This window comes from Dipodomys merriami, unplaced genomic scaffold (assembly GCF_024711535.1).
Source record: "Dipodomys merriami isolate MVZ:Mamm:240054 unplaced genomic scaffold, mDipMer1.0.p SCAF_1, whole genome shotgun sequence".
NCBI classification, from domain to species: domain Eukaryota; kingdom Metazoa; phylum Chordata; class Mammalia; order Rodentia; family Heteromyidae; genus Dipodomys; species Dipodomys merriami.
This window is the reverse complement of record NW_027202270.1, coordinates 5,737,014-5,761,330: the sequence shown is the minus strand read 5'-3', so window position 1 is coordinate 5,761,330 and position 24,317 is coordinate 5,737,014. Positions and strand designations below refer to the sequence as shown.

General features: G+C 48.1%; 1 protein-coding gene across 2 annotated transcripts in view; it reads left to right on the top strand.

The window, feature by feature from the left end:
- The window catches only part of Inpp5d (inositol polyphosphate-5-phosphatase D), a 113,062-nt gene that overhangs the window by 55,277 nt on the left and 33,468 nt on the right, over window positions 1-24,317 (top strand). For both annotated transcript variants that reach the window (XM_070014580.1, XM_070014634.1), the window contains 5 exons: window positions 2,266-2,406; window positions 9,653-9,740; window positions 19,266-19,346; window positions 19,469-19,540; window positions 21,584-21,707. In XM_070014580.1, coding sequence (XP_069870681.1) covers window positions 2,266-2,406; window positions 9,653-9,740; window positions 19,266-19,346; window positions 19,469-19,540; window positions 21,584-21,707 — 506 coding nt within the window. The remainder of the gene's footprint in view (window positions 1-2,265; window positions 2,407-9,652; window positions 9,741-19,265; window positions 19,347-19,468; window positions 19,541-21,583; window positions 21,708-24,317) is intronic.

The following is a 24,317-nucleotide window of genomic DNA, read 5'->3' as shown; positions in this document are numbered from 1 at the left end:
AGTGAGCCACCGGTGCCTGGCTGCCTTGTAAATTTTACTCCAGGGTTGGAGTTGCTGTTCCAGGGTTTGGGCCCCCCGGAGCTCTACTGCTCCTCTGTTCATGCTGGCCAGGTCCTGCAGCTTCTGGAGCCCTGAGCTCTCCTGGCCGATAGCCTGCTATCCCCTGAGAGGGACCTTCATTGTCTTAACAATCCTCAGAGCCCAACGCATTGCTTAGCATACCATCACTCACCAGAATGTGCTAGATAAATTAATAATTTAGGACACGGCCACTTCCACAAGTTAATAATTAAAGAGCAGTTTTGAGTTCTGTGTGAGAAAAGCTTGTCTGCCTCCAGGTCCCCAGTGGTGAGGTTGGCATCACATTCCCAACTTGAAAGACTAATTGAGGTGCCAGGGCTGCTGCCCTACCTTCACAATGGAAGCACCAGGCCACACTCACAAGCCATGAGTTGCCAAAATAGCCAGTGCTTGCTACTTGCATCTGGGCATCCTCATTGGCTCTCCTCTCACATCTGGGCATCCCCATTGGCTCTCCTCTCACATCCCCATTGACTCTCCTCTCACATCTGGGCATCCCCATTGGCTCTTCTCTCACATCCCCATTGGCTCTCTTCTCACATCTGGGCATCCTCATTGGCTCTCCTCTCACCTCTGAGCATCCCCACTGGCTTTCATGTGTGGGCTCCCAGGTTGTAGTCCCTGTGTACTGTTTGCTGATAAGTTTGGTTTTTGTTTGATTGTGGGGGTTCTGGGGTTTGAACTCAGGGCCGACGTGCTGCTCCTGAGTCTTTTTTGCTCAAGGCTAGCAGTCTACCACTTGAACCACTTAACTAATGTTTTTAATGATTTGGTTTAGTATCATGACTAAGTACCCAATGCTGACTCATCTATTTCATGCTGCTAGTTACCTCAGCACTCAAGAAGCTGAGTGAGGCAGGAGGGTCTCAAGCATCAAGCCAGCCTGGGACACATAGTGAGTGAAAACTTGTCTCAAAATAACAACAAACAAAAAAAGCCAAGCCTGGTGGCTCTCACCTGTAATCCTAGCTACCCAGGAGGCTGGGATCTGAAACCAGTCCAAGCAGAAAAGTCCACAAGACTCTGATCTTTAAATAACCAGCAAAAAGCCCAAAGTGGAGCTAAGACTCTTGAGTGAAAAAAGCTAAGGGACAGTGCCCAGTCCTGAGTTCAAGCCCCAGTATGAGCATAAAACAAAACAAAAACACCGTGATAATACCTGCCTCATAAAACTGATCTGCGGATTAAAGAAGAAAATGAGAATAAGTATCTGGAATGCTATGCCCAGGAAATAGTGGTGTCACTATAGGAAGAAAAACTAAAAATTCACCCAGACCAAAATCTGCCAGGAGATAGGATGTAGAGCTCTTAGCAGACTTTGAGTGACAGTCATGGCCGGGTCTTGACCGGCTGTGCCTCCAGCCAGGCCACTGTCCACAGAGAACAATTCCTGCCTTTGGCCTCATTCCAAAGGGATCAGGGAGGGTAAAGTCAGACCCCGTTCCCAGCTGTCACTGATCACACAGACCTCTCTGCAGGGGTGCTCCGGGAAACCTTGGTCTGTGAATCTGGAGCTGGCTTTGGACCAATGCCATCTGTTATCTCAGGCTACATCCTGCCTCCACCTCTCAGATTCTACCTATAGGAGACCTGGAGATAAGGAAATAGTCCTACAACACATTCCCCAGCATTTTTGTTGTTGTTGGTGGTGGTGGTGGTGGTGGTGGGTGTGTGTGTATGTGTGTGTGTGTGCTCATGCATACACGCCTGTACTAGGGTTTGAACTCCGGGCTACATGCTCTTGATCAGCTATTCCACTGACACTCTACCACTTGATCCACACCTCCACTTCCAGCTTTATGTTGGCTAATAGGAGATGAAGCTCTCAAATTTGTCTGCTCTGGCCAGCTTTGAAACTTGACTCTCGGCTCTCAGCTTCCTGAGTAGCTGGGATTACAGGTGTGAGCCACTAGCTTGGCTCCTGTTGAAAGGACTAGCAGCTCCCAGCTCTCAAATGGTCACAGCAGCACTCAAGGTGCCTGTCCCAAGAGAGACAGTCGCTCTTTCTCCCCACAACCCCTTCATCTTGCTGACCTGCTCCCCTGCACCTGCGGTATGACAGAGAGGACTTTCCACACCTCAGCCAGAGGCTGAGCATCTTCAAACGTATCGTCACTCTCATCGGTGGTAACCAAAAGGCACAGATGGGTAAAGCAGCCTTCTATTTTGCTTCTGATTTCCTAGGCTTCCAGAAGAGCATCTGAAAGCCATCCAAGATTATCTGAGCACTCAGCTGGCCCTGGACTCTGACTTTGTGAAGACGGGCTCCAGCAGCCTTCCTCACCTGAAGAAGCTGACCTCGCTGCTCTGCAAGGAGCTGCATGGGTAACGAGGCCTCGTGGGGACAGAGTGGGTGGGAACTGGGGGTGACGGCTGTTCTGGTCTGCGAGGAAGGCCGTGGCCACAGCAAGAAAAAGCACTCATTAGAGTGACCCCGGGCTGGCCGGATGTCTCAATGTCTCTGTTACACCCACAGTAATTGGGCAGTGGCTGGAGCTTAGAGAGCGTGTGTGTGTGTGTGTGTGTGTGTGTGTATGTGTTCTCTGTGTGTGTGTGTGTGTGTGTGTGTGTGTGTGTGTGTGTGTGTGTGTACAGGAATCCAACACAAGGCCCCAGGGCCTGTGCATGCTAGGCCAGCACCCCAACACTGAACTGGCCTGCCCCTGTCTGTTTTGATTTTTAGCTACAGTTAATTGAAAGCAGCTGCTCTGGGAAGGTGCCAGCCCTCTTAAAGGCTATGCTCCTTTAGACAAATGCTGCCATCTTCCTTCCCGCTGCAGCCCCCACCTCCAAACAGCACACAGGCACCAGGAGAAATAAACTGAAGTCCACTTTTTTTTTTTTTTTAACTCAAGGCTAGTGCTCCACCACTTGAGTCCTGAGCTCCACTTCTTGGTTTTTGCTGATTACTTGGAGATAAGAGTCTCAAGGACTTCCTTTCCTGCCAGGGCTGGCTTAGATCCTTAACTCTCAGGTCTCAGCCTCCTCATCCAGGGTTATAGGCATGAGCTACCAAGTCCCTAACAACAACAATTATCTTTAAAAAGTGTTGATTCACCAAAACTTCAATGTTCCATTATTGAACTCATGAAATGACTGTCCAGTTGAAAAATACCTGAATTTTAAAAAAGATCATTTTGAGATTTCACTCTTAATTTTTCATTTACCTCAAACATGAAATTAAGCTGTGTGCTGGGGCTCATGCCTATAATCCTAGCTACTCAGGAGTCTGAAATCTGAGGATCGCAGTTCAAAGCCAGCCCAGGGAAGGAAAGTCCATGAGATTCTTATCTACAAGTAATCACTGAAATAGTTGGAAATGGATCTGTGGCTCAAGTGATAGAGCACTAGCCTTGAGCAAAAGAGCTTAGGACAGCACACAGACCTAGAGTTCAAGTTCCAGGACCCCCTCCCCCAAAAAGAAGAACTTAAGTACCTTGTAATGGTTAGAAGTCCAAAAGTAAGATGGTACAAAAGCAGAGGAATTAGCTAAGAATATTTTGAGTACTGGTCTGGGAATGTGGCTTAATGGTAGAGTGCTTGACTGTCATGCATGAAGTCCTGGGTTCGATTCCTCAGTACCACATACACAGAAAGAGCCGGAAGTGGTGCTGTGGTTCAAATGGTAGAGTGCTAGCCTTGAGCAAAAGTATCTCAGGGACAGTGCTCAGGCTCTGAGTTCAAGTGCCAGGACTGGCAAATAAAAATAAATAAATAAATAAATAAATAAATAAATAAATAAATAAAATTTGAGTACTTAAAACCTGGGGGTCGGGGAGAAGATAACATTCCAAAGCATCTCGCTGAAGTCACAGGGAGCCAAAGCAAACCCATCACAATGGAAGCATCCAGTTTGGTTGGGAAAACAGCACTGTGCATGGGCGCAATTTTCCAACCTGGGTTGGTTTGTATTTCAGTAACTTTCCGCATTTTTATTTATTTTTTTGTCGGTTATAGGGTCTGAACTCTGGGCCTGGGCGCTGTCCCTCAGCTCTTCAGCTGTAGGCTAGCACTCTACCATTTGAGCTACAGCGCCACTTCCAGTTTTTTCTGCTTATGTGGTACTGAGGAATGGAACTCAGGGCCTCAGGCATGCCAGGCAAGCTCTCTACCATTGAGCCACCTTCCCAGCCCACTTTCCGCAGTTTTAAAGGTCTCTTGTCAATTTTTCTGCTCTATCCATCAATCTGAACTTAGTTAGTATGCAGAAAAGAAACTTTTTCATCATCTGTAATCAAATCCCACTTTCCATTTAAAGTCTCTTAAAAGCAGCGCCTTTGGTAAATCTGACAATTTTTGACAAATTGAGCAGTTATCATTGGCAGGTCAGGCTTAATTCTGCTGAATTGGCTTTCAATGAATGTTCTTTTATAGCCAGTTGGATGCTGATCATTTTTATAGGTCTCCATGGCAAACGTAGTTCCATTTGATACTGTTATAAAGCACTTATTGCCGGGGGAAACATATACAAACGACCCTGTAAAGCATCATTTCCTGGCAGCTGATGGCTAGCTTTTGTTTCTGCTTGGACAGACATGCCCTGATCTTTGCCAGACTCTCATTGAGGAGGATGTATGTTTTTAAGTCTGTCCTCTGGCATTTCTTCACACTGGCTGAGCTCCCGGGACCACACTGCTACCTGGATATCCCCAGAACCACGCCACTCCCCGTCATTACTATGTTGACAGCAGCTTCCCCCACAGGCTGGCTTCTCAGGTGCCTGTTTTTACTGAACAGTTAACTTCATGTTGGAATTAGAGGCACCACAATATTCTAAATTCCTCCTGCAACTGATAGCCAGGCATGGAAACTTGATTAACTGAAAGGTGAAATTTCAGAAGATCCTAGACAGGCCTGTAATCCTAGCTACTCAGGAGGCTGAGATCGGAGGATCATGGTTTAAAAACAGCTCAGGCACGAAAGTCGATGAGATTCCTATCTCCAATTAATCACCAAAAATCTGGAAGTGAAGCTGTGGCTCAAGTAGTAGGAGGCCAGCCTTGAGCAAAAAAAAAAAAGCTGAGGGACTGTGCCCAGGCCTACACACATACACACACACACACACACACACACACACACACACACACACACACACACACACACACACACACACACACACACACACACACACACGAAAAAAGAGAAAAGATCTTGGGAAAAAAAGCAAAAGAAAAGTTCTGAGGGTCAGAGGTCCTTGATGTAACACCAGAGGGTTTTTTGGTTTGGTTTGGGTTTTTTTTTTGCTCATACTGTGTCTTAGACTCTGAACCTTACAATCTTGCTTAGCTTTGCCCTCTCAAGGCTGCTGCTCTACCATTTGAGCCATGTTGGAGACCAGAGTCTTACTGATTTGTTGCCACATCTGGCTTGAACGCTCATTCCTCAGATCTCAGCTTCCTGAGTAGCTAGGATTTCAGGGTTGAGTCACCGGCGCCTGGCTTGCTTTAGGTCTGAATAGAAGCAGCATTTGGGTGGGAATTATTAAGAATTATTAAGTGGCCCTGGTCATAGGTGACTTGGGTGGTCCTAGGGAGTGGTCTCAGCAAGCTGCTTTGCTTTGTCTTCTTCATGGTCAGGCTGGTCCCCTCACAGAGCCACTGCCCCCTGACAGGTGATCTGAGCCTTGGGGGCTCAGCTGTCCCTTTCCTTGGGGTTGTAAAGATGTCCTTCCCGGAACCCAAAATAAGTTACAGAGGAGGGAAAACTGAGCGTAAAGGAAGATGCAAAATGGAGGCAGTGATGCATAGCTTTCATCCTGCTTTCCACTAAACATGGACCTGAGATTTCAGCAAAACCAGCTTTTCAGTGCCTGCTGCAGACAGAAATTGATTGGGAATCTTGAAGGAAATGAAATGACTTTTAGAGAACAGGATGAGGATGGTGCGACCTCTGGAAGGTCCAAACAGACAAAGCATGGCGTGGAAAGTTTTCCCAGTTCCCCAGAGGCAGCCTCCAGAATGTTTACTGGAGGAAGAGAAAATTAAGGGGAACCCCAAGCTTCTTAGTTTTCACAAATTCATAGAAACTTGACTGAGCTCCATGATGGAAAGCATTTTGAAGAACCTCACAACAGGAAAAAAATCTCATAAAGCAGAAGGTTAACAAGGATTTCTTTCAGTAAAGCAAGGTAAAGTAGGGAGAAATAGCCAGGCTCTGATGGCTCACGCCTGTAATCCTAGCTACTCAGGAGGCTGAGATCTAAGGATCACAGTTCAAAACCAGCCTGGGCAGGAAAGTCCATGAGACTCTTGTCTCCAATTAACCATCCCCAAACCACAAGTGGCGCTGTAGCTTTAAGTGGTAAAGCAATAGCTTTGAGTGAAAAAGCTCTAGTACAGTGCCCAGGCCCTGAGTTCAAGCCCTATCACTGGCAAAAAAAAAAAAAAAAAAAAAAAGTAAGGAGAAATAGGAAAGGAAGGTAAAAACTTCAGAACTTCACATGCAGGAAATGTCAGTAGAGAAAACCCAAAATAGTGAGTTGCCTCCTGGTATTTATCTGGAGGCTCTATCTTGAATTTCTAGCAATACTTCATCATTTTACTAAGCAATCAAGTATTGAGAAAACAGGTTTAAGGTGTATCTATTACCCAAAACATGGCTAAGATGAGGTGTGTGTGTGTGTGTGTATGTGTATGTGTGTGTGTGTGTGTACATGCATGTGTGCATACATGACAGTACTGGGGCTTCAACTCAGGGCCTGGGCACTCTCTTTAGCTTTTTCACTGAAGGTTGGCACTCTACCACTTGAGCCACAACTCCACTTCTAGTTTTTTGGTGGTTAATTGGGGGCAAGAGTCTCAATTACTTTCCTGCCTGGGCTGATTTCAGACTGCAATTTTCAAGCTAAGGGACAGAGCCCAGGGCCCTGAGTTCAAGCCCCAGGACCAGCATACACACACACATACACACACACCACAAATTCAGGTACATTCAAGGCTTCAGACATGCTGTAGTCATCACTATTAATGTTTACTGCTATTCACATTAAAAGAAGAGAGCTGGGGTCAGTGGCTCACGCCTGTAATCCTAGCTACTCAGGAGACTGACTTCATGGTTTGAAGTCAGCCAGACAAGAAAGCCTGTAAGACTCTTATCTCCAACAAAACTACTCAGAAAAAGCCAGAACTGGTGCTGTGGCTTAGGTGGTAAAGCACTATAACCTTAAGCACAAAGAGACTCAGGGACAGTGCCCAGGCCCTGAGTTCAAGCCCCAGGACCAGCCAAAAAAGAAAAGAAGAGAACCAGGCACCAATGGCTCATGCCTGTAATCCTAGCTACCCAGGAAGGTGACATTAGAGGATGGAGAAGATGGTAGGTAGAGGCCGGCCCAGCAGAAACATGTATGAGATCCTATCTCCAAAAGAACCAGAAAAAAGCTGGACTGGGAGTAGTGACTCAAGTAATAGAGTAGCAGACATGAGCAAACAAGCCAAGCAAGCAGGAGTCCATTAGTTCAAACCATGATACTGGCACACACACACACACACACACACACACACACACACACACACACACACACACACACACACACACACACACACACACACACACACACACACACAGAAAAAAAAAAAGAAATTTTTAAAAAATGCAGATAAGCCGGGCACTGGTGGCTCACGCCTGTAATCCTAGCTACTCAGGAGGCTGAGATCTGAGGATCGCGGTTCAAAGCCAGCCTGGGCAGGAAAGACCGTAAGACTCCTATCTCCAATAAACCACCAGAAAACCAGAAGTGGCGCTGTAGCTCAAGTGGTAGCGCGCTCGCCTTGAGCTGAAGAGCTGAGGGACAGCGCCCAGGCCCAGAGTTCAAGCCCCACGACCGACAAAAAAAAAAAAAAAATGCAGATAAGACATTGGATCTGCATGTCTGAACAGTCCTGGTGTGCCCGTCACTGGTACATTGAAACCAGTTTTAGACCCTAGACCCAAACTCCAGGAGTTCCACATCAGATCCACACTCCCACCCCTCTATGCTAAATAAAGAGCCCTGATAGAAATCGGAGAAAGAGTTGTTACACATCACCTGCAGCCATGAGAAGACAGTTCTTAAGCTCATCATATTCAGCCATCTTCTGGTACCGACATGAGCTATAGTTTTTTATTTTTTATTTTTATTTTTGGGGGGGTCCAGTCGTGGGGCCTGAACTCAGGGCCTGGGCACTCTCCCTCAGCTCTTCAACTCAAGGCTAGTGCTCTAGCACTTGAGCCACAGCACCACTTCTGGCCTTTTTTTTTTTCCTGCTTATGTGGTGCTGAGGAATCGAACCCAGGGCCTCATGCATGCAAGGCAAGCGCTCTACCACTGAGCCACCTTCCCAGCCCTAGTTTTTAATTTTTTAAAAAACATTTTTTTATGTTGGTACTGGGTCTTGAACCTAAGGCCTGGGCTCTGAGCTCTTGTTTTTGCTGGAGGCTAGTAATCTACCACTTGAGCCACAGCTCTACTTCTTGCGGGGGGGGGGGGGGGGGGGGGGGCGGAGGGGAGGTTGGTGTTTAATTGTAAATAAAGGTCTCATGGACTTCCCTGCCAGGATTTGCTTTAACCTACCATCTTCAGATCTCAGCCTCCTGAGAAGCTAGGATCACAGGCGTGGGCCACTGGTGCCTGCCTAGGTCATTTAGCTTTTTCTCTCAAGGCTCTACCACTTAAAGACACGAATCCTCTTCCTTCTTCCAGTGGTTCATTGGTTAAAAGAGTCTCACAGGCTTTTGTACCCATGCTAACTTTGAACACCGATCCTCAGATCTAATCCTCCTGACAAGCTAGGATTACAGGCGTGTGCTACGGGCATCTAGCCATGAGCAATTTTGATGAAATAAGTGGACAAATAAACGCAAAATTACTCATCATATTTGAAAGAGATGAGAGAAAAGACGGAGGAGGATGATGGAAGGGGGTGACATTGATCAAAATGCGTTACACTCATCATCTGACTTGCGGAACTGAACCTGCCTGTGCAACCACTTAATTTTTTTTTTTATTTTAAAGAGAGATGAGGGTGGACTAAGAATCCAAGCCCTAGAATTGACATTGTTAATGGAAAAATCCCCTGCCCTGCCCCCAAAGCGCTAAGAAAGGATTTGCATCGGAATTCCAGGAACCCTCCAGTCCCAGAAAGCCTTTTATTTAAAATGCAGATTCCATTTGGAGGCTGGAGTCCAGAAATTTGCATTGTGTGTGTGTGCGTGTGTGCGTGTGTGTGTGTGTGTGTGTGTGTGTGTGTGTGTGTCCTATAAAAATCAAAGGTTGGGATCCCTGGATTCCTAAGTGATTTCCAATTTTTGTGCTTATAGATTTTAATTTAATCTGGGACTAAGACAAACCAGGTAAACTGAGCTGTGGCCATCACCAATGTGATAGGGCTGGGGAACGGTGGGGGTCTGGGTAGGTGGGTGGGCCGAGCGCTGAGCAGATTGACCTTTGCCCGGGCTTGTCCTTACGGGAGGCAGGATCACCTGCGTGCCAGGCGGGCGTGGGCCAGCTCTCCTGCTGGGGCGTGTGCGGCCTGGGACTCCGCCATCGGTCGCTCCTCGCTAACCCTTGCTGTTCCCCGGCCCCCCTCACCTGCAGGGAAGTCACCCGGACTCTGCCTTCCCTGGAGTCGCTACAGAGGCTGTTTGACCAGCAGCTGTCCCCAGGTCTTCGCTCTCGTCTTCAGGTAAAGGGTCTTGGGGTTGGAAATATGACATTCATCACCATGATTGGGAGATGAGGGAGGGCGTACCACCCACCCCATGTTTGCTGGGGAGTCAGGTACATTGGGCCCCCATGTTTGCTGGGGAGTCAGGTACATGGGCTGGGGTGGGGTGGGGACCCCTGCATCCTTCTCATCTGGAAAAGGCATTTCCCACTGCCAGCTTTAGATCTGAGAAATCAGTTTTTCAAATTATACACCTGCCAATCAAAGTCCTCAGTGTTGAATGAGAAGAAAAATGCCGGGCCCGGTCCCAACATTTCTCATCGGAAACAGAAAGAAAACTACAAGCTGCTACCCCTCACCCCTACCGGAGCAGAGGGGAGGAGGGTGAAGGTGTCCTTCCTTCATGCCTATTTCCAAAGGTCAAGTTATTCTTTAAGAATAGATTCTTGAAGCCTTGTGTGCGCTGGTGGCTCACACCTGTAATCCTAGCTACTCAGGAGGTTGAGATCTTCAGTCCCTGGTTCAAAGCCAGCCTGGAAAGGAAACTCTGTGAGACTCTGATCTGCAATTAACCACCAAAAAGCTGAATGTGGAGTTGTGGCTCAAGTGATAAAGTACCAGCCTTTAGCCAAAAAAAAAAAAAAGCTAAGGGTAGGGATCACATGTACAGCCCCTCCCCCCCCCGCCCCCAACAAGCCAGATGACTTTTCTAGGCATGTTTGCCAAGTGAAAAGAGCAAATGCTACAACAACATGGAGACTAATGCAAGGCTGTAAGTCAAGTGTACGTGCAGTACTGAGGCTTGAATTCAGGACCTTGAGCTTTTCTACTCAAAGCTGGAGCTCTTGATCACTTGAGCCATACCTCCACATCCAAGACAGAAGGATCTGAACCTAGCGAGGCTGTGTGGGATTGAGGAAAAGGAAATGTAATGCGCTTTGTCACTTGAGCCACAGCGCCACTTCTGGCTTTTTCTGAGGAGTTCATTGGAGATTAAGAGTCTCCCGGACTTCCCTGCCCTTCGCTGGCTTCAAATCACAGTCTCCAGATCTCAGCCTCCTGCATAGTTAGGATTAAAGGCATGAGGCTCCTGACAAATCTTTTCTTTCACTGTGTATAGGTTCCGTAGTTTAAACCTCTGGAACAAACAATAGCTTGATAAGAGGAGAAAGGGCATTCATGTTTAGTATTTGCACAAACTCTTGAGAGACCCCCAAAATGTGGGGCTCAAAGAAAGACCCCATATTGAAGTTTTTGTACCACCTCTAGGCAAAAGAAAGAGACTGGGGGGACTTGGATTTCGTCTTGGTGGTACCACTTTGAACTTGCAGGTTATGTAGGGAGAGGCAGGAAGTGCCCTGGAAAGGAAGGTGGACTTCTGCTTGCAGGTCTGTCAGGTAGCCGCCTTCTAAAGAATAATCGAGCCAAGTGATGTGGTCTATGCATGTAGTCCGAGTTATTCAAGAGGCTTAGGCTGGCCCCCTGAGCCCAGAAGCTCAAGGTCATGCTAAAGCCTCTCCTGCCAGGTGTCTTGTCCGTGCAGCCTTCCTAGCTTCCCAGAAGGCGGGCGAGGGAGGGGATGGCCGAGAGCTTCTGCTGGATTCTGATCTTCCTAATAGGGATGGCCACAGATGTCTTCTAGAGCTTTTCACAGCTATTCGCAGGATTGCAGCTTCTCTGAATAGCCATCCTGAAATATGCCACAGAATATTTTGAGACAGCCTATTTTGGTTTTCCACCGTGGTTTAATTTTTTTTTTTCAAGAAAAAAACACATTTGTGTTCTATTTATATAACTGCCAAAAAAATTCATGAAGAAAATTTTTGTTTTTGCTTTCTTTGAAGTGAATGATGGATTAATTTCTAAGAAAGTAAAAGCAAGTGTAGACAAAACAAGGGCCTTGGCAGATAGCAGAATTTAATTGGTTTGAATGGAAGACCACACCCCCAAATCTTTGAAGTAGACTAGGAGACTTGAGCCCTCCAGAGATGGGCCTGCGGCTGTCAGGAAAATGGAGCTACCTGGCAGACAGAGCCACAGAGACAGGGCGGAGGCACAGTTAGACATGGCGTGGTGAATGAGTCTTGTTCCTCAGCCCGTCAGACCCCGAGTCTTGAAAGGAAACAGAATTTGGGGAGAGTTGTTTATTGTTGTTATGTTGTAGTTGTTGTTTGCTATTTGGGGTACTGGCTCTTGAACTAAGGGCCTCCTGCTTTCGCTTGGCATTTTTCACTTGAGCCACGCCTCCACTGCCAATTGTTTTGCTAGCTAATTGTAGGTAAAAGTATCCAGGGTTGGGGCTGGGAATATGGCTTAGTGGTAGAAGTTCGGGGTTCGATTCCTCTGGAAGTGGCGTTGGGGCTCAAATGGTAGAGTGCTAGCCTTGAGCAGAGAGGCGCCGGAACAGTGTCCAGGCCCTGAGTTCAAGCCAAAAAAAAAAAGTATCCTGGATTTATCTGCTTGGGCTGGCTCCAAACTGTGATCTTCAGATATCAGCCTCTTGAGAAGCTAAAATTACGGATTCGGCTCTAAGTACCGACCTGAGAATGTCATTCTCTCCCTCTCCCTCTCCCCCTCCCCCTCTCCTTGTGCCAGTACCAGAGCTTTGAATTCAAGGCCTCTCTTGCTTAGCTTTTGTCCACTTCAGGCAGGCACTTTACAACTTGAGCCAAACTTCCACTTCTAGCTCTTTGATGGTTAATTGGAAATGAGAGTCTCTTGGATTTATCTGCCTGGACTAGCTTAGAACTGGGATCCTCAGATCTCAGCCTCCTGGATAGCTAGAATTACCTGTATGAGCCACCCTACTAATTGTCTTTTTTGGTTTTTCTTTTTTCCGCACCAGTCCAAGGGCTTGCCCTCAGGCATGGGTGCTGTCCCTGAGCTTTCCCCTCAAGGCTAGCACTCCACTCCTTGAGCCACAGCTCCACTTCTGGCTTTTGGGTGGTTGATTGGAGATAAGGATCACCTGGGCTTTCCTGACTGGGCTGCCTTTGAACTGAGCTCCTTAGCTCTGAGCCACCTGAGTAGTTAGCATTACAGGTGTGACCCACCAGCGCTGGTTGTCATTTTTGGTGTGCCTTTGAAATCCATGATCAAGAGAGGCATTCTCAGGCTGTGGAGTAGATGCAAGAAGCCCGGCACTGAATTCAGTGCTGACTCACCACCACCACCACCACCACCACCATCTGGCTCCACCCCTCATCTCCTCACCTGTGCTTTGGCCAGGAAGTCCCACACTGAGGGGGTGGTGATGATTGGGTGTGTGCTGACATTGGGGGGGGGGGGACTTCCAGCCCAGTAGGGAGACAGGGCTTTGGGTGGGCACAATATGAAGCTTAGTCTAAATAATTGCTGGCCAGTGGGCCGGGAGAGCCTGGGGTGTGCATGTGAGAAAGGGTTTGCTTACCTTCCCTGGAGCCTGCTTTCTCCTTTAAAGGTGCAGCTAAAAAGCACAAGGGAAACCAGACCCCGGTGGGTGGCTCACGCTTGTCTTCCTAGTTACTTCGGAGACTGAGATAGTTGAGCTCGAAGTTCAAGGCTAACTAGCCTGGTTGGAAAAAAGAGTTTTTGAGATCCTTTTTCTTAACAAAGAGCTGAACACAGTAATGTTATCCTAGCTACCTGGAAGCACACACACAGGCAGGAACCAAGACCCTATCTCAGAAATAAGGAGCAAAGAAGTGGTAGAACGCTAGCCTTGAGCTGAGGAGCTGAGGGACCGCGCCCAGGCCCGGAGTTCAAGCCCCAGAACCAACATACATACATACATACATACATACATACATACATACATACATACATACATACATACATACATACATAAATGGAGCAAAAATCAGGACTGGAGTCATAACTCAGTATCTGCCCTAGCCGGGTGCTGGTGGCTCACACCTGTAATCCTAGTTACTCAGGAGCCTGAGATGTGAGGATCCCGGTTCAAAGCCAGCCCATGCAGGAAAGTTCATGAGACTCTTATCTCCAATAAACCACCAGAAAACTAGAGTGGTGCTGTGGCTCAAGTGGTAGAGTGCTCACCTTCAGCTGAAGAGCTCAGGGACAGCGCCCAGGCCCAGAGTTCCCCATGACAGAAAAAACAAAAACCAGTACTGCAGTTCAGGGGGAGAAAGCAAAGGGAATAGCAGGAGTTCAAGTCATCCATGTGACACCCATACCCACCCACCCAGCAACAGTAACGGGCTGCGCTGTGAATTGTGCCCTGAGCCTCTGTATCACTGACATTTGGCCTGGGCTGCTCTTTGTTGGGGCTGACTCAGCCATGCACCGCAGGACACAGCCCACTCTCTCTCCTCCACTTAAGACAGCCAGAAATGCTCCCAAATTTGCCACCAGCAGAGCCATCAAACAAGACTTTGAACAGTACATCTCAGGTATCCCCGAGCTGTGAGCTCAGTCAGCACTGTTTCCTGCTCTCCTGCAGCAAAACGAAAACTAGAGGAGCCAAGCATTTTAAGTGGACTTGTGCTCGGAAGGATTTCCCCAGCCATTGCCATTAGTATGCAGAACGATAGGGAAAGTTCCAATATTTCTGTAAACTCTTTGTTCCAAGAACTCCGTCTTTATCAGCCATTTCCTTGGTGCTTTGTAGTATTCCATCAGATCTCCCCAAAGTCATACAGCCAAAGAGGGGGAGAGGCGTGATTTCGGGTGCCCCTGCCTCAAAACAGCCCCATCTACTGGCCAGCAGGCAGCATTTCGGCTCTGCCTTTGCTTGCGTCTGGGTCCATTCCTGCAGGCACCTTCCCTGATGAATGACGGTTGGCTTTGCTCTCTGATAGAGCCATTCCTCTAGTCGTGGTTTGTTCCTGCACGTGCACATTGCCAGTTCTTAGTCCTTTGCATTTACCTATAGATTTGTGAAACAAGTTTTCCGCTTTGACTTTATTCACAAATAAAACATGTTGGAATTAAAAAAAAATAACTGCAGGCAGATTGCAAACATTATTACGGAGGAAAGAAAAACTATACCGTAGTCAGAGGAGGCACTGCTAGGCATTAAGATGGTGAGATGGTGGCAGGTGGTTGGGAATGCCAGGGATGGGAATGGCCTTGGGCATGGTATGGCTGTGCTCCAGTACCTTGCTGTGGCTGTAACAAAATACCCCAAGCACATGAGTTAAAAAGAATAGAGACTTGAGCTGGGCACCAGTGGCTCGTGCCTGTCATCCTCGCTACTCAGGAGGCTGAGATCTGAGGATCATGGAATCTGGGAGACTCTCATCTCTAATAAATGACTCAAAAAGCCTGAAGAGGAGCTGTGGCTCAAGTAGTAGAGTGCTAAGCCTTGAGCAAAAAAGCTCAGGGACAGGTTCCAAGCCCTAGGACCAGCACCAAAAATAAATAAACAAACAAATAAATAAATAAACAAATAAAAAGGTTTATTCCAGCCTGTGGTGTGGAAGTCGGGAGGGTCTAGAGCACAGCGCTACCTCTGCAGAGAGACAGCTAGCAGGCAAAGAGCCATTTCTTTAAGAACCCGCTCACACAGTCATCCAGCTCCCAGACTAAAGCAACCTAATCACTAGCTATGATTTAGGGGATTCGTTTTCCAGCACATGAACTTGGGGTGGGAGGAATAACACCTTCATTGGTGCATGGTGGACGTGGAGATATTGTGGCTTGTGACAATGGTGACAATGCTGACAAGTTTTTGCTGGTTTTTCTGTGCTGGTCCTGGGGCTTGAACTCAGGGCTTGGGTACGGTCCCTGGGCTTTTTCACTCAAGGCTGACATTTTTTGCTTGTTAATTGGAGATGGGTCTTATGGGCTTCTCCTGCCTGGGCTAAACTTGATGCTCAGATCTCAGCCTCCTGAGTAGCTGGGATTACAGGTGTGGTTCTGGTGGTAGCATTGATGGAAGTGATACTAGTAGTGATGATATTAGTTATGGTGGTGGTGATGGTACTGGCAGTGTAGTATAGATGATAGTTGTATTTGTGGTGGTAATACCGGTGGCAATGGTACTGATGATGGTGGTGGTGATAGGATAGATAGTCTGAGTATGGTGTGGTGGTCCTGGTGGTGGTAGGATTGGTGATGGTAGTATTTAGGTAGTGATATTGATGATGGTGACAGTATTGGTGTGATAATACTGGTGATGGTATTGATGATGTGGAGGTATTGATGGTGGTGATATTGGTGGTATTGGTATTGGTATATGGTATTGGTATGATAATACTGGTGGTGGTGGTGGTACTGGTGGTGGTGATACTGGTGGCAGTGGTATTGGTTGTAAGAGTTTTGATGCTATTAATGATAGTGGTAGAGATGACATGGAGATGGTAATGGCAGAATTGCTCTACTTAGAATAGCTGAGTAGAAAATTGAGGTCAAGGGGGCTGGGAGGGTGGCTCAGTGGTAGAGCGCTTGCCTTGCATGCTCGAGGCCCTGGGTTCGATTCCTCAGCCCCACATAAGCAAAAAGAAAAAAGCCGGAAGTGGCGCTGTGGCTCAAGTGGTAGAGCACTAGCCTTGAGCTGAAGAGCTGAGGGACAGCGCCCAGGCCCAGAGTTCAGGCCCCACGACCGGACCCAAAAAAAAAAAAAAAAAAAAGAAAAGAAAATTGAGGTCAAAAGCAAGAGTAAGCCAGGCGCCAGTGGCCCATACCTTTAATTCTAGCTACTCAGGAGGCTGAGATCTGAGGACCAAGGTTCAACACCAGCCCAGGCAGGAAAGTTAGTGAGACTCTTATCTCCAATTAACCACCAGAAAACCAGAAGTGGCTCAAGTGGCATAGCGCTTGCCTTGCCTTGAGCTGAAGAGCTGAGGGACAGCGCCCAGGCCCAGAGTTCAAGCCTCATGACCAACCAAAAAAAACAAAAAAAAAGCAAGAGTAACTAGTTGTGGTGGTGCAAAAAGCGTAATTGCACTCTGGAAGCTGAAGTGGGAGGATTGGGAGTTAAAGACCAGCCTTGTCTACATAGTAAGACTCTTCTAAAAGAAACAGCAACAATGTGGCTGGGAAGGTGGTTTAGTAGAGTGCTTGCCTTGCATTCATGAGGCCCGGGGTTCGATTCCTCAGCACCACATAAGCAGAAAAAGCTGGAAATGGCACTGTAGCTCAAGTGGTAGAGCACTGGCCTTGAGCTGAAGAGCTGAGGGACAGCACCTAGACCTAGAGTTCAAGCCCCACGACCAACAAAAGAAAAGAAAAAAAAAGAAAGAAAGAAAGAAACAGCAACAACCAAAATCAAACAAAATTACCAACAACCAAAAAGAAAGCCAGCAGAGCTGGGTGCTCATGGCTCATACCTATAATCCTAGCTATGCTGGAGGCAGAGAATGAGAGGATGTCAATTTGAGGCTGGCCTAAGCAAAAAAAAAAAAAAAATTGAGAGGTCGAATCTCAACCAGTAGCTGGGTGTGGTAGACAGACCTGTTTCCCCAGCTGTGCAGGAACCACAAGTAAGACTGCTGTCCCAAGTAGTCCTGCCATAAACCCCAACCCTATTAGAAAATAATTAAGGCAAAACTGCCAGGCAGGTAAATCAAGTGAGGCCCTGTGTTCAAACATAGTACTGCCAAAAGAAAGAAAGGAGAGAAGAGAGGAGGGGAGGGGAAGGGAGGGGAGGGGAGGTATAGCCTGGTAATGTAATTCTCCATTCTGCTTCGTGAGTCATACATGTGTCTGAGTCTCTCATTCCCTCCCGGAGAGCAGGGATGGTTTTTTTTGTTGTTGTTTTTGTTTGTTTGTTTGTTTTTTGGTCAGTCATGGGGCTTGAACTCTGGGCCTGGGTGCTGTCCCTCAGCTCTTCGGCTCAAGGCAAGCGCTCTACCACTTGAGCCACAGCGCCACTTCTGGTTTTCTGGTGGTTTTTTATTGGAGATAGGAGTCTCACGGTCTCTCCTGCCTGGGCTGGCTTTGAACCGCGATCCTCAGATCTCAGCCTCCTGAGTAGCTAGGATTACAGGCGTGAGCCACCAGTGCTCGGCTCAAGGGATGGGTTCTTATTGACTAATTCTGCCATACAGTAGATATTCTGCGATTTTCTTTTTCTCTTTTTTCTTTTTTTATTGGTCGTGGGCCTTGAACTCTGGGCCTGGGCGCTGTCCCTCAGCTCTTCAGCTCAAGGCTAGTGCTCTACCACTTGAGCCACAGCGCCACTTCCAGTTTTCTGAATGGTTTATTGGAGATAAGAGTCTCACGGACTTTTCCTGCCCAGGCTGGCTTTGAACCGCGATCCTCAGATCTCAACCTCCTGAGTAGCTAGGATGACAGGCGTGAGCCACCGGTGCGCCTGGCTTCTGTGATTTTCTTTTACTGTTTTTATTTGTTGTGCTGTTGGTGGAACTCAGTACGCGTGTTAGGTAATCACTCCATTACCCAGCCACATCCCCAGCCTGGCAGATATTTCTTCTATAAATAAATGCTTGAGAACATAGACCCACCGCTGGGCAGATGGGTACAAGGCCTGAGGCTTCTGTGCCGCTGTGTCCACCAAACAACTCTACTGAGCGTCTTCACAGGCCCCTGTTCCAAGCGCCCGGGTTGCAGTGCTGAGCACAGAGCTCTGAGGCTCAATCCTCACCATGCCTGTGTTCTAGCCAGGGAAGCGCACGGTCAACTCATACATGAAGGCCGTGACTCTGGGTGGTGGCCACAGAGCAGGGTGGATTGACGGAGATGGCTTGGTGGCTTTTCCCTCGAGTAGTTGGGGACAAGCGTTTGGTGGGTCTGAGACCTGAGCCACAGGGAAGTGTTGGCGCCAGGTGGAATCCAAGTCTCAGTGTGTGACTCACAGTGGATCTGAAATGAGGCTGAGCGTGAGGTGCCAGGGCGAGGGTGCCAGGTCGCGGGGGGCCTTCTAGAAGGGCCAGGGTTTCCACAGAGCTCTTCCTTCAGCCGCCAGCAGCTGGGGGGGGGGGATTAAGCGGTAAAGGTGGGTGTGTGGTAGAAGCAGAGCAGACACACTAACTCAGGGGAAGAAAGAGAGGTGACCACCGAAGCAGCCCAGGCACCAGTGGCTCACGCCTGTCATCCTAGCTACTCAGGAGGCTGAGATCTGCGAGTCATGGTTCAAAGCCACTGGGCAGGAAAGTCTGTGAGACTCTTATCTCCAGGACTTGCTCTCAGGGCCTGGGTGCTGTTCCTGAGCTCATTTGCTCAAGGTTAGCACTTATCACTTTGAGCCACAGTGCCACTTCCAGCTTTTTGGTGGTTCCGTGGAGATAAGAGTCTCACAGACATTCTTACCTAGGCTGGCTTTGAACCTCCATCCTCAGATCTCAGCCTTCTGAGTAGCTAAGATTATAGGCATGAGCCATTGGCGCCCAGCGTCACTGGAAGTTTTAAGTAGCTGAGTGGGAGGAGGGGAAGCCGTGTAGAGTTGGATTTAGATGGAAGAAGCGCTGAGCTTTTTGGGGCTCTGAAGACATGGGGAGGCTGGTGTCCTCGTGTGCAGGGGGGATGGTAGCGGTACCCGTGGAGTTGCTGGTAGCGTGGGATGAGGAGCCATGGGGGGGGGGCTCCGCATGACACCTCCCTGTGGTTTGCACTCAGCTGAGCACCATCTTCATCTTCCAGGCACCAGGCGAGGCCAGTCCCATCACCATGGTGGCCAAGCTCAGCCAACTGATGGGTCTGCTGTCCTCCATTGAAGATAAGGTACCTGCTGGGGGAGCGGAGGGGGGCCCTGCAGCGCCTCTTGACTTTGCTGGGGTTCCCTCTGCAAGGAGAACGCCAGGCCCAGGCTCTGCACCCTCTCACCCCCTCCCTGCCTCCCACAGGTCAAGGCCTTACTGCACGAGGGCTCGGAGGCCCCCCACCGGCGTTCCCTCATCCCCCCAGTCACCTTTGAGGTAAGTGGGGCTGGACGGCGGGGCCTGCTCTGGCTCCACCTTGCTGCCTGTGGAAGAAGGGATTTTGAAGTCCCGTGGTGGAGGATGGCAGTGGGCAGAAGCACCTTGCTAGGAAGGTGGTTGTATGTTAGAATTGAGGCTCACACCTGTCATCCTAACTACTCAGGATGCTGAGATCTGAGGATCACGGTTCAAAGCCAGCCCTGGGCAGGAAAGTCTGTGAGACTCTCATCTCCAATCAATCACCAGAAAACCGGAAGTGGCACTGGGGCTCAAGTGGTAGAGCTGCTAGCCTTGAGCTGAAGAGCTAAGGGACAGCGCCCAGGCCCAGAGTTCAAACCCTATGACCAACCAAAAAAGAAAAGAATAAGGACTGGGAAGGTGGCTCAGTGGTAGAGTGTTTGCCTCACATCCATGAGGCCCTGGGTTCGATTCCTCAGCACCACATAAGCAGAAAAAGCTGGAAGTGGTACTATGGCTCAAGTGGTAGAGCGCTAGCCTTGCACTGAAGAGCTCACGACAGCGCCCAGGCCCAGAGAGAAAGAAAAAGAAAAGCCTAGAGGCTTCTGTAAGTCCCCTTCATGAGCAGGTGCAAGGGGAGAGCTCCTTCTTGCTCCAGGTTATATAAAGGTGATTCTCTCTGGGTGCTACTGGCGCATGCCTGTAATCCCAGCTTCTCAGGAAGGCTGAGATGTGAGGATCAAAGTTACAGGAAAGTCTTAAGAATCTTATTGTCCATTAACCACCAAAAAACCCACCACAGCTCAAACTAGAGCTGTGGCTCAAGTGGAGAGCACCAACCTTGAGCAAAAAAGCTAAGGGACAGAGTCTAGGATCTATGTTCAAACCCTTCCTTCCCTCCCTCCCTCCCTACCTTTCTCCCTCCCTCCCTCCCTTCTTTTCTCCCTCCCTCCCTCCCTCTCTCCCTCCCTCCTTCCTTCCTTCCTTCCTTCCTTCCTTCCTTCCTTCCTTCCTTCCTTCCTTCCTTCCTTCCTTCCTTCCTTCCCTCTTTCCTTCATCCCTCTACTGGGGATTAAATTCATGATCCTCCCACCTACACCTCCTTGTAGCTGAGATTTACAGACTTGACGGCCGCATCCAACTTCTTGGCTGAGGTAGGTATCTTGCTAACCGTTTTGCTCAAGCTGGCCTCTCGGGCTGCAATCCTGTCTGCCCGGCGCATGGCAATGTGTCTCTCTTTAATCCGAACCAGCCAGCTTGGCCCTACGTTCAGAAACATAGCATGAGACATCCCAGCTCTCCACCCCCAACTTTCCTCTGTCCTGAAATAATTCCCTAAAAGACATATTTCTGTTTTCTGAGTATGCAAGTATCTTTTTTGCAATTATTATTCATAAATATTTAATTAGTGGTTGTAACAAGGCCCAAATTCTTTCTAGAAGAAGATGACACATCCGATGAATGCGTTGTCAAAGGACTCGGTGAATGAACTATTTCTCAGAGGTTCATCTGTTGTCTCCACCTGCTTAAAACATCTGGGGTACATAGTGGGTGCCCACCCATTTTCTCTCTCTCTCTCTTTCTCTCATGTGTGGACACTGGGTTGAACTCAAATCCTCGTGCTTTTGCTTGGCTTTTTTTTTTTTTTTTTTTTTTTTCTGATTCTGGGGCTTGAACTCAGGGCTTGGGCACTGTCCTTGAGCCTCTTTGGCCTCAAGGCTAGCACTCTACCACTTGAACCACAGAGCCACTTTTAGCTTTTTCTGAGTAGTTTATTGGAGAGAAGAGTCTCACCAGAATTCCTGCCCAGGCTGGGGCTTGTAACCATGATCCTCAGATCCCAGCCTCTTGGGTAGCTAGAATGACAGGTATGAGCCACTAGTACTGGGCTTTCATTCTTGAGGACACTGGAATGTGCATGTTGGGGGCTGTGGGGTGAGTGGGAGAGGCTGGGGGACAGCTGCTCAATGGCCCTTGGGCTACTGGTCCAGCGTTGCCCAGCCGGATGCTGAGGGCCTCATGGGCTGGCATCACAAAATCCCACCCAGAAAGTTACTGGACTGCCTCTTTTTCTCTGTGAAGGTGAAGTCCGAGTCTCTGGGAATTCCGCAGAAAATACACCTCAAAGTGGACGTGGAGTCCGGGAAACTGATCGTGAAGAAGTCCAAGGACGGGTCTGAAGACAAATTCTACAGCCACAAGAAAAGTAAGGTCCTGTGCCCTGGTTCCCCACAGGGCACAAGGAATAAGCAGCCCAGGCCCGACTCAGAAAAGGCCAGGCCAGACTCCAGCACTGTGGACAACCCCAGCTCACCTTGCTACACCATTCCTGCCCTGCCCCAAGGTCACCTTGTGCCTTCCCTGAATTCCCTCCCTGCTGCAGAACCCCTAGAAATGATTATACATGTCACCTTAGCATGTCCTGGCCCAGCACTAGTTTTGTATATGTACATGCTATGCTCTGTGCTCTGTGTGCGTGTGCGTGCGTGTGTGTGTGTGTGTGTGTGTGTGTGTGTGTGTGTGTGTGTGTGTGTGTGTGTGTGTGTGTGTGTGTGTGTTTCTTGTCCCAAATAGCATGGTGTTCATAGCTACCAATTGGCATAGCCAATAGATGCAGACCAATCTATCTTCTCTGGGTCTCAGTCTCCTCTGAGGAGGAGGACAGAGAACTACACAGAACAGAGCCCAGCCCCCAGCAGCCCCTTTGGGATCAGCCCCATGAGCCTTGGCTCCCTGACTTTCTTGCTTACACTGGCTTTAAACTGCGATCCTCAGATCCCAGCCTCTTGAGTAGCTAGGATGACAGGGACAAGCCACCAGCACCCAGCCCAGTCCCCCCATTCTTACCTCACTTTTTATCATGGTGCCTTATCTGGCCAAGACATGTTCATGTAAATGGACCGCTCCAGTGGTTTGAGCTACTGAGGGCTCCTCTGAGCCACAGGCACATGAGCTCCACCGCAAGGTGGAAGTGACCAGGGCTGAGGAAAGAGCGCTCCTCGGGAACAGCTGTGCAGACCCCCCCCTCACGGAGGGGAGCTCGGGGCAGGGAACCAGTGCTGGAGAGCAGGGTGTGTTGGACAGCTTAGATGTTATCTCAGATGCCAGGCAGGCTTTGGGAAACTGAAGCAAGATCGGCAGTGCCAGGCTTGAGATCCTGGGGGAGGGAGGTGACTGTGGATAAGTGTTCCACCCTGTGGTTTGAGACTGACCAGGTTCAAATCCAGACTCTGCAACCTGTCTGCTGAGTCCTATTGGCAGTTACTTAGCCTCTCTGTGCCTCCATTCCATCTGTAAGATGGTTATATCAGCCAGGTACCAGTGGATCACATTCCTCTAAGTCTCGGAGTTCTCCTTTGAACCACAAGTCTGTGAGATGCTTAACTCCAATTAACCACTGAAAAACCACAAGTGGAGCTGTGGCTCATGTGATAGAGCACCAGTCCTGAAGCTGAATCCTCCCAATCTCAGCCTCCCAGGTGGTTAGGATTATAGGGCTGAATATCAATACCATCAAGGTTTTCTGAAGACAACTGTAATAGCTCAGAAAATATGAGCAAGAGCAGGCAAATGCAGTTACCATCGTTAAAAAAACCTCTGCACAGCAAAGGAAACAATTACTATAGTGGAAAGATAGAACGTTGTCAGCTATTCACCTGATGGGATTAATACCAGAATATATAAAGAACTCAAACATATCAAAAGAACAAATAAATCAATAAATGAGTAAGTGAATTGACCAGAGAGTTCTCAAAATAAATATAAATGATTAATAAAAAGCATGAAGTATTGTCCAACATCTTTAACTATCAGAGAAATTCAAATCAAAACTGCCTTGAGATTCCAACTCGGCCCAGTCAGAAGAAAGAAAACAAGAACAAATGCCGGACAAAAGGAACCTTTATATATGGTTAGGACAGTTGTCAATTAGTGCAACTACCCTGGAAATCAGTACAGAGGTTCTTTAAAACACTAATATTAAAGCCAACACATGATCCAGCTATACCACTTCTGGATATTTACCCAGAGGAAACAAACAGCAAACAATGCAAGCATCCAAACATTCATGTCTCTCATGATATACTCATAATGACCACACTATGCAATTGGCCTACTTGCTCATTGGCAGATAAATGGATAAAGAAAATGTGGCATATATAGCAAACATATGATATTCGGCCTTCATGCCCCTGATCCTATATACCCAGGAGGCTGAGTTCTGAATGTTGTAGTTCAAAGTCAGCCCAGGTAGGAAAGTCCCTGAGAACTCTCATCTCCAATTAAACCCCAAAAAGCCAAAACTAGAGCTGTGGCTCAAGTGGTAGAGTACCAGCCTTGAGTGAAAAAGCTAAGGGACAGTTCCCCTGCCCTGAGTTAAAGCCCTAGTACCAGCAGGGTAAAAAGGTAAAGAAAAGAAAAGTGGTCTGGGTACTGGTGGCTTATGCCTATATTCCTAGCTACTCAGGAGGCTGAGATCTGAGGATCATAGTTCAAAGCAAGCCCGGGCAGGAAAGTCCATGAAACTCTTATCTCCAATAAACCACCAGAAAACCGGAAGTGGCACGGTAGCTCAAGTGGTAGAGCGCTAGCCTTGAGCTGAAGAGCTCAGGCCCAGAGTTCAAGCCTAATGACCAACAAAAAAGAAAGAAAGAAAGAAAAGAAAAGAAAAGTTGTTTACAGGAAATGCATAGAACTGGAGATCATGTTAAAAAAAAGTATCATGTTAAACAAAATAAGTCAAGACAACGAAAGACAAGTAGCATGTTTTCTTCCATATATGGAGTCTAGACTTTATTTTATTTATTTTTTTAATTGT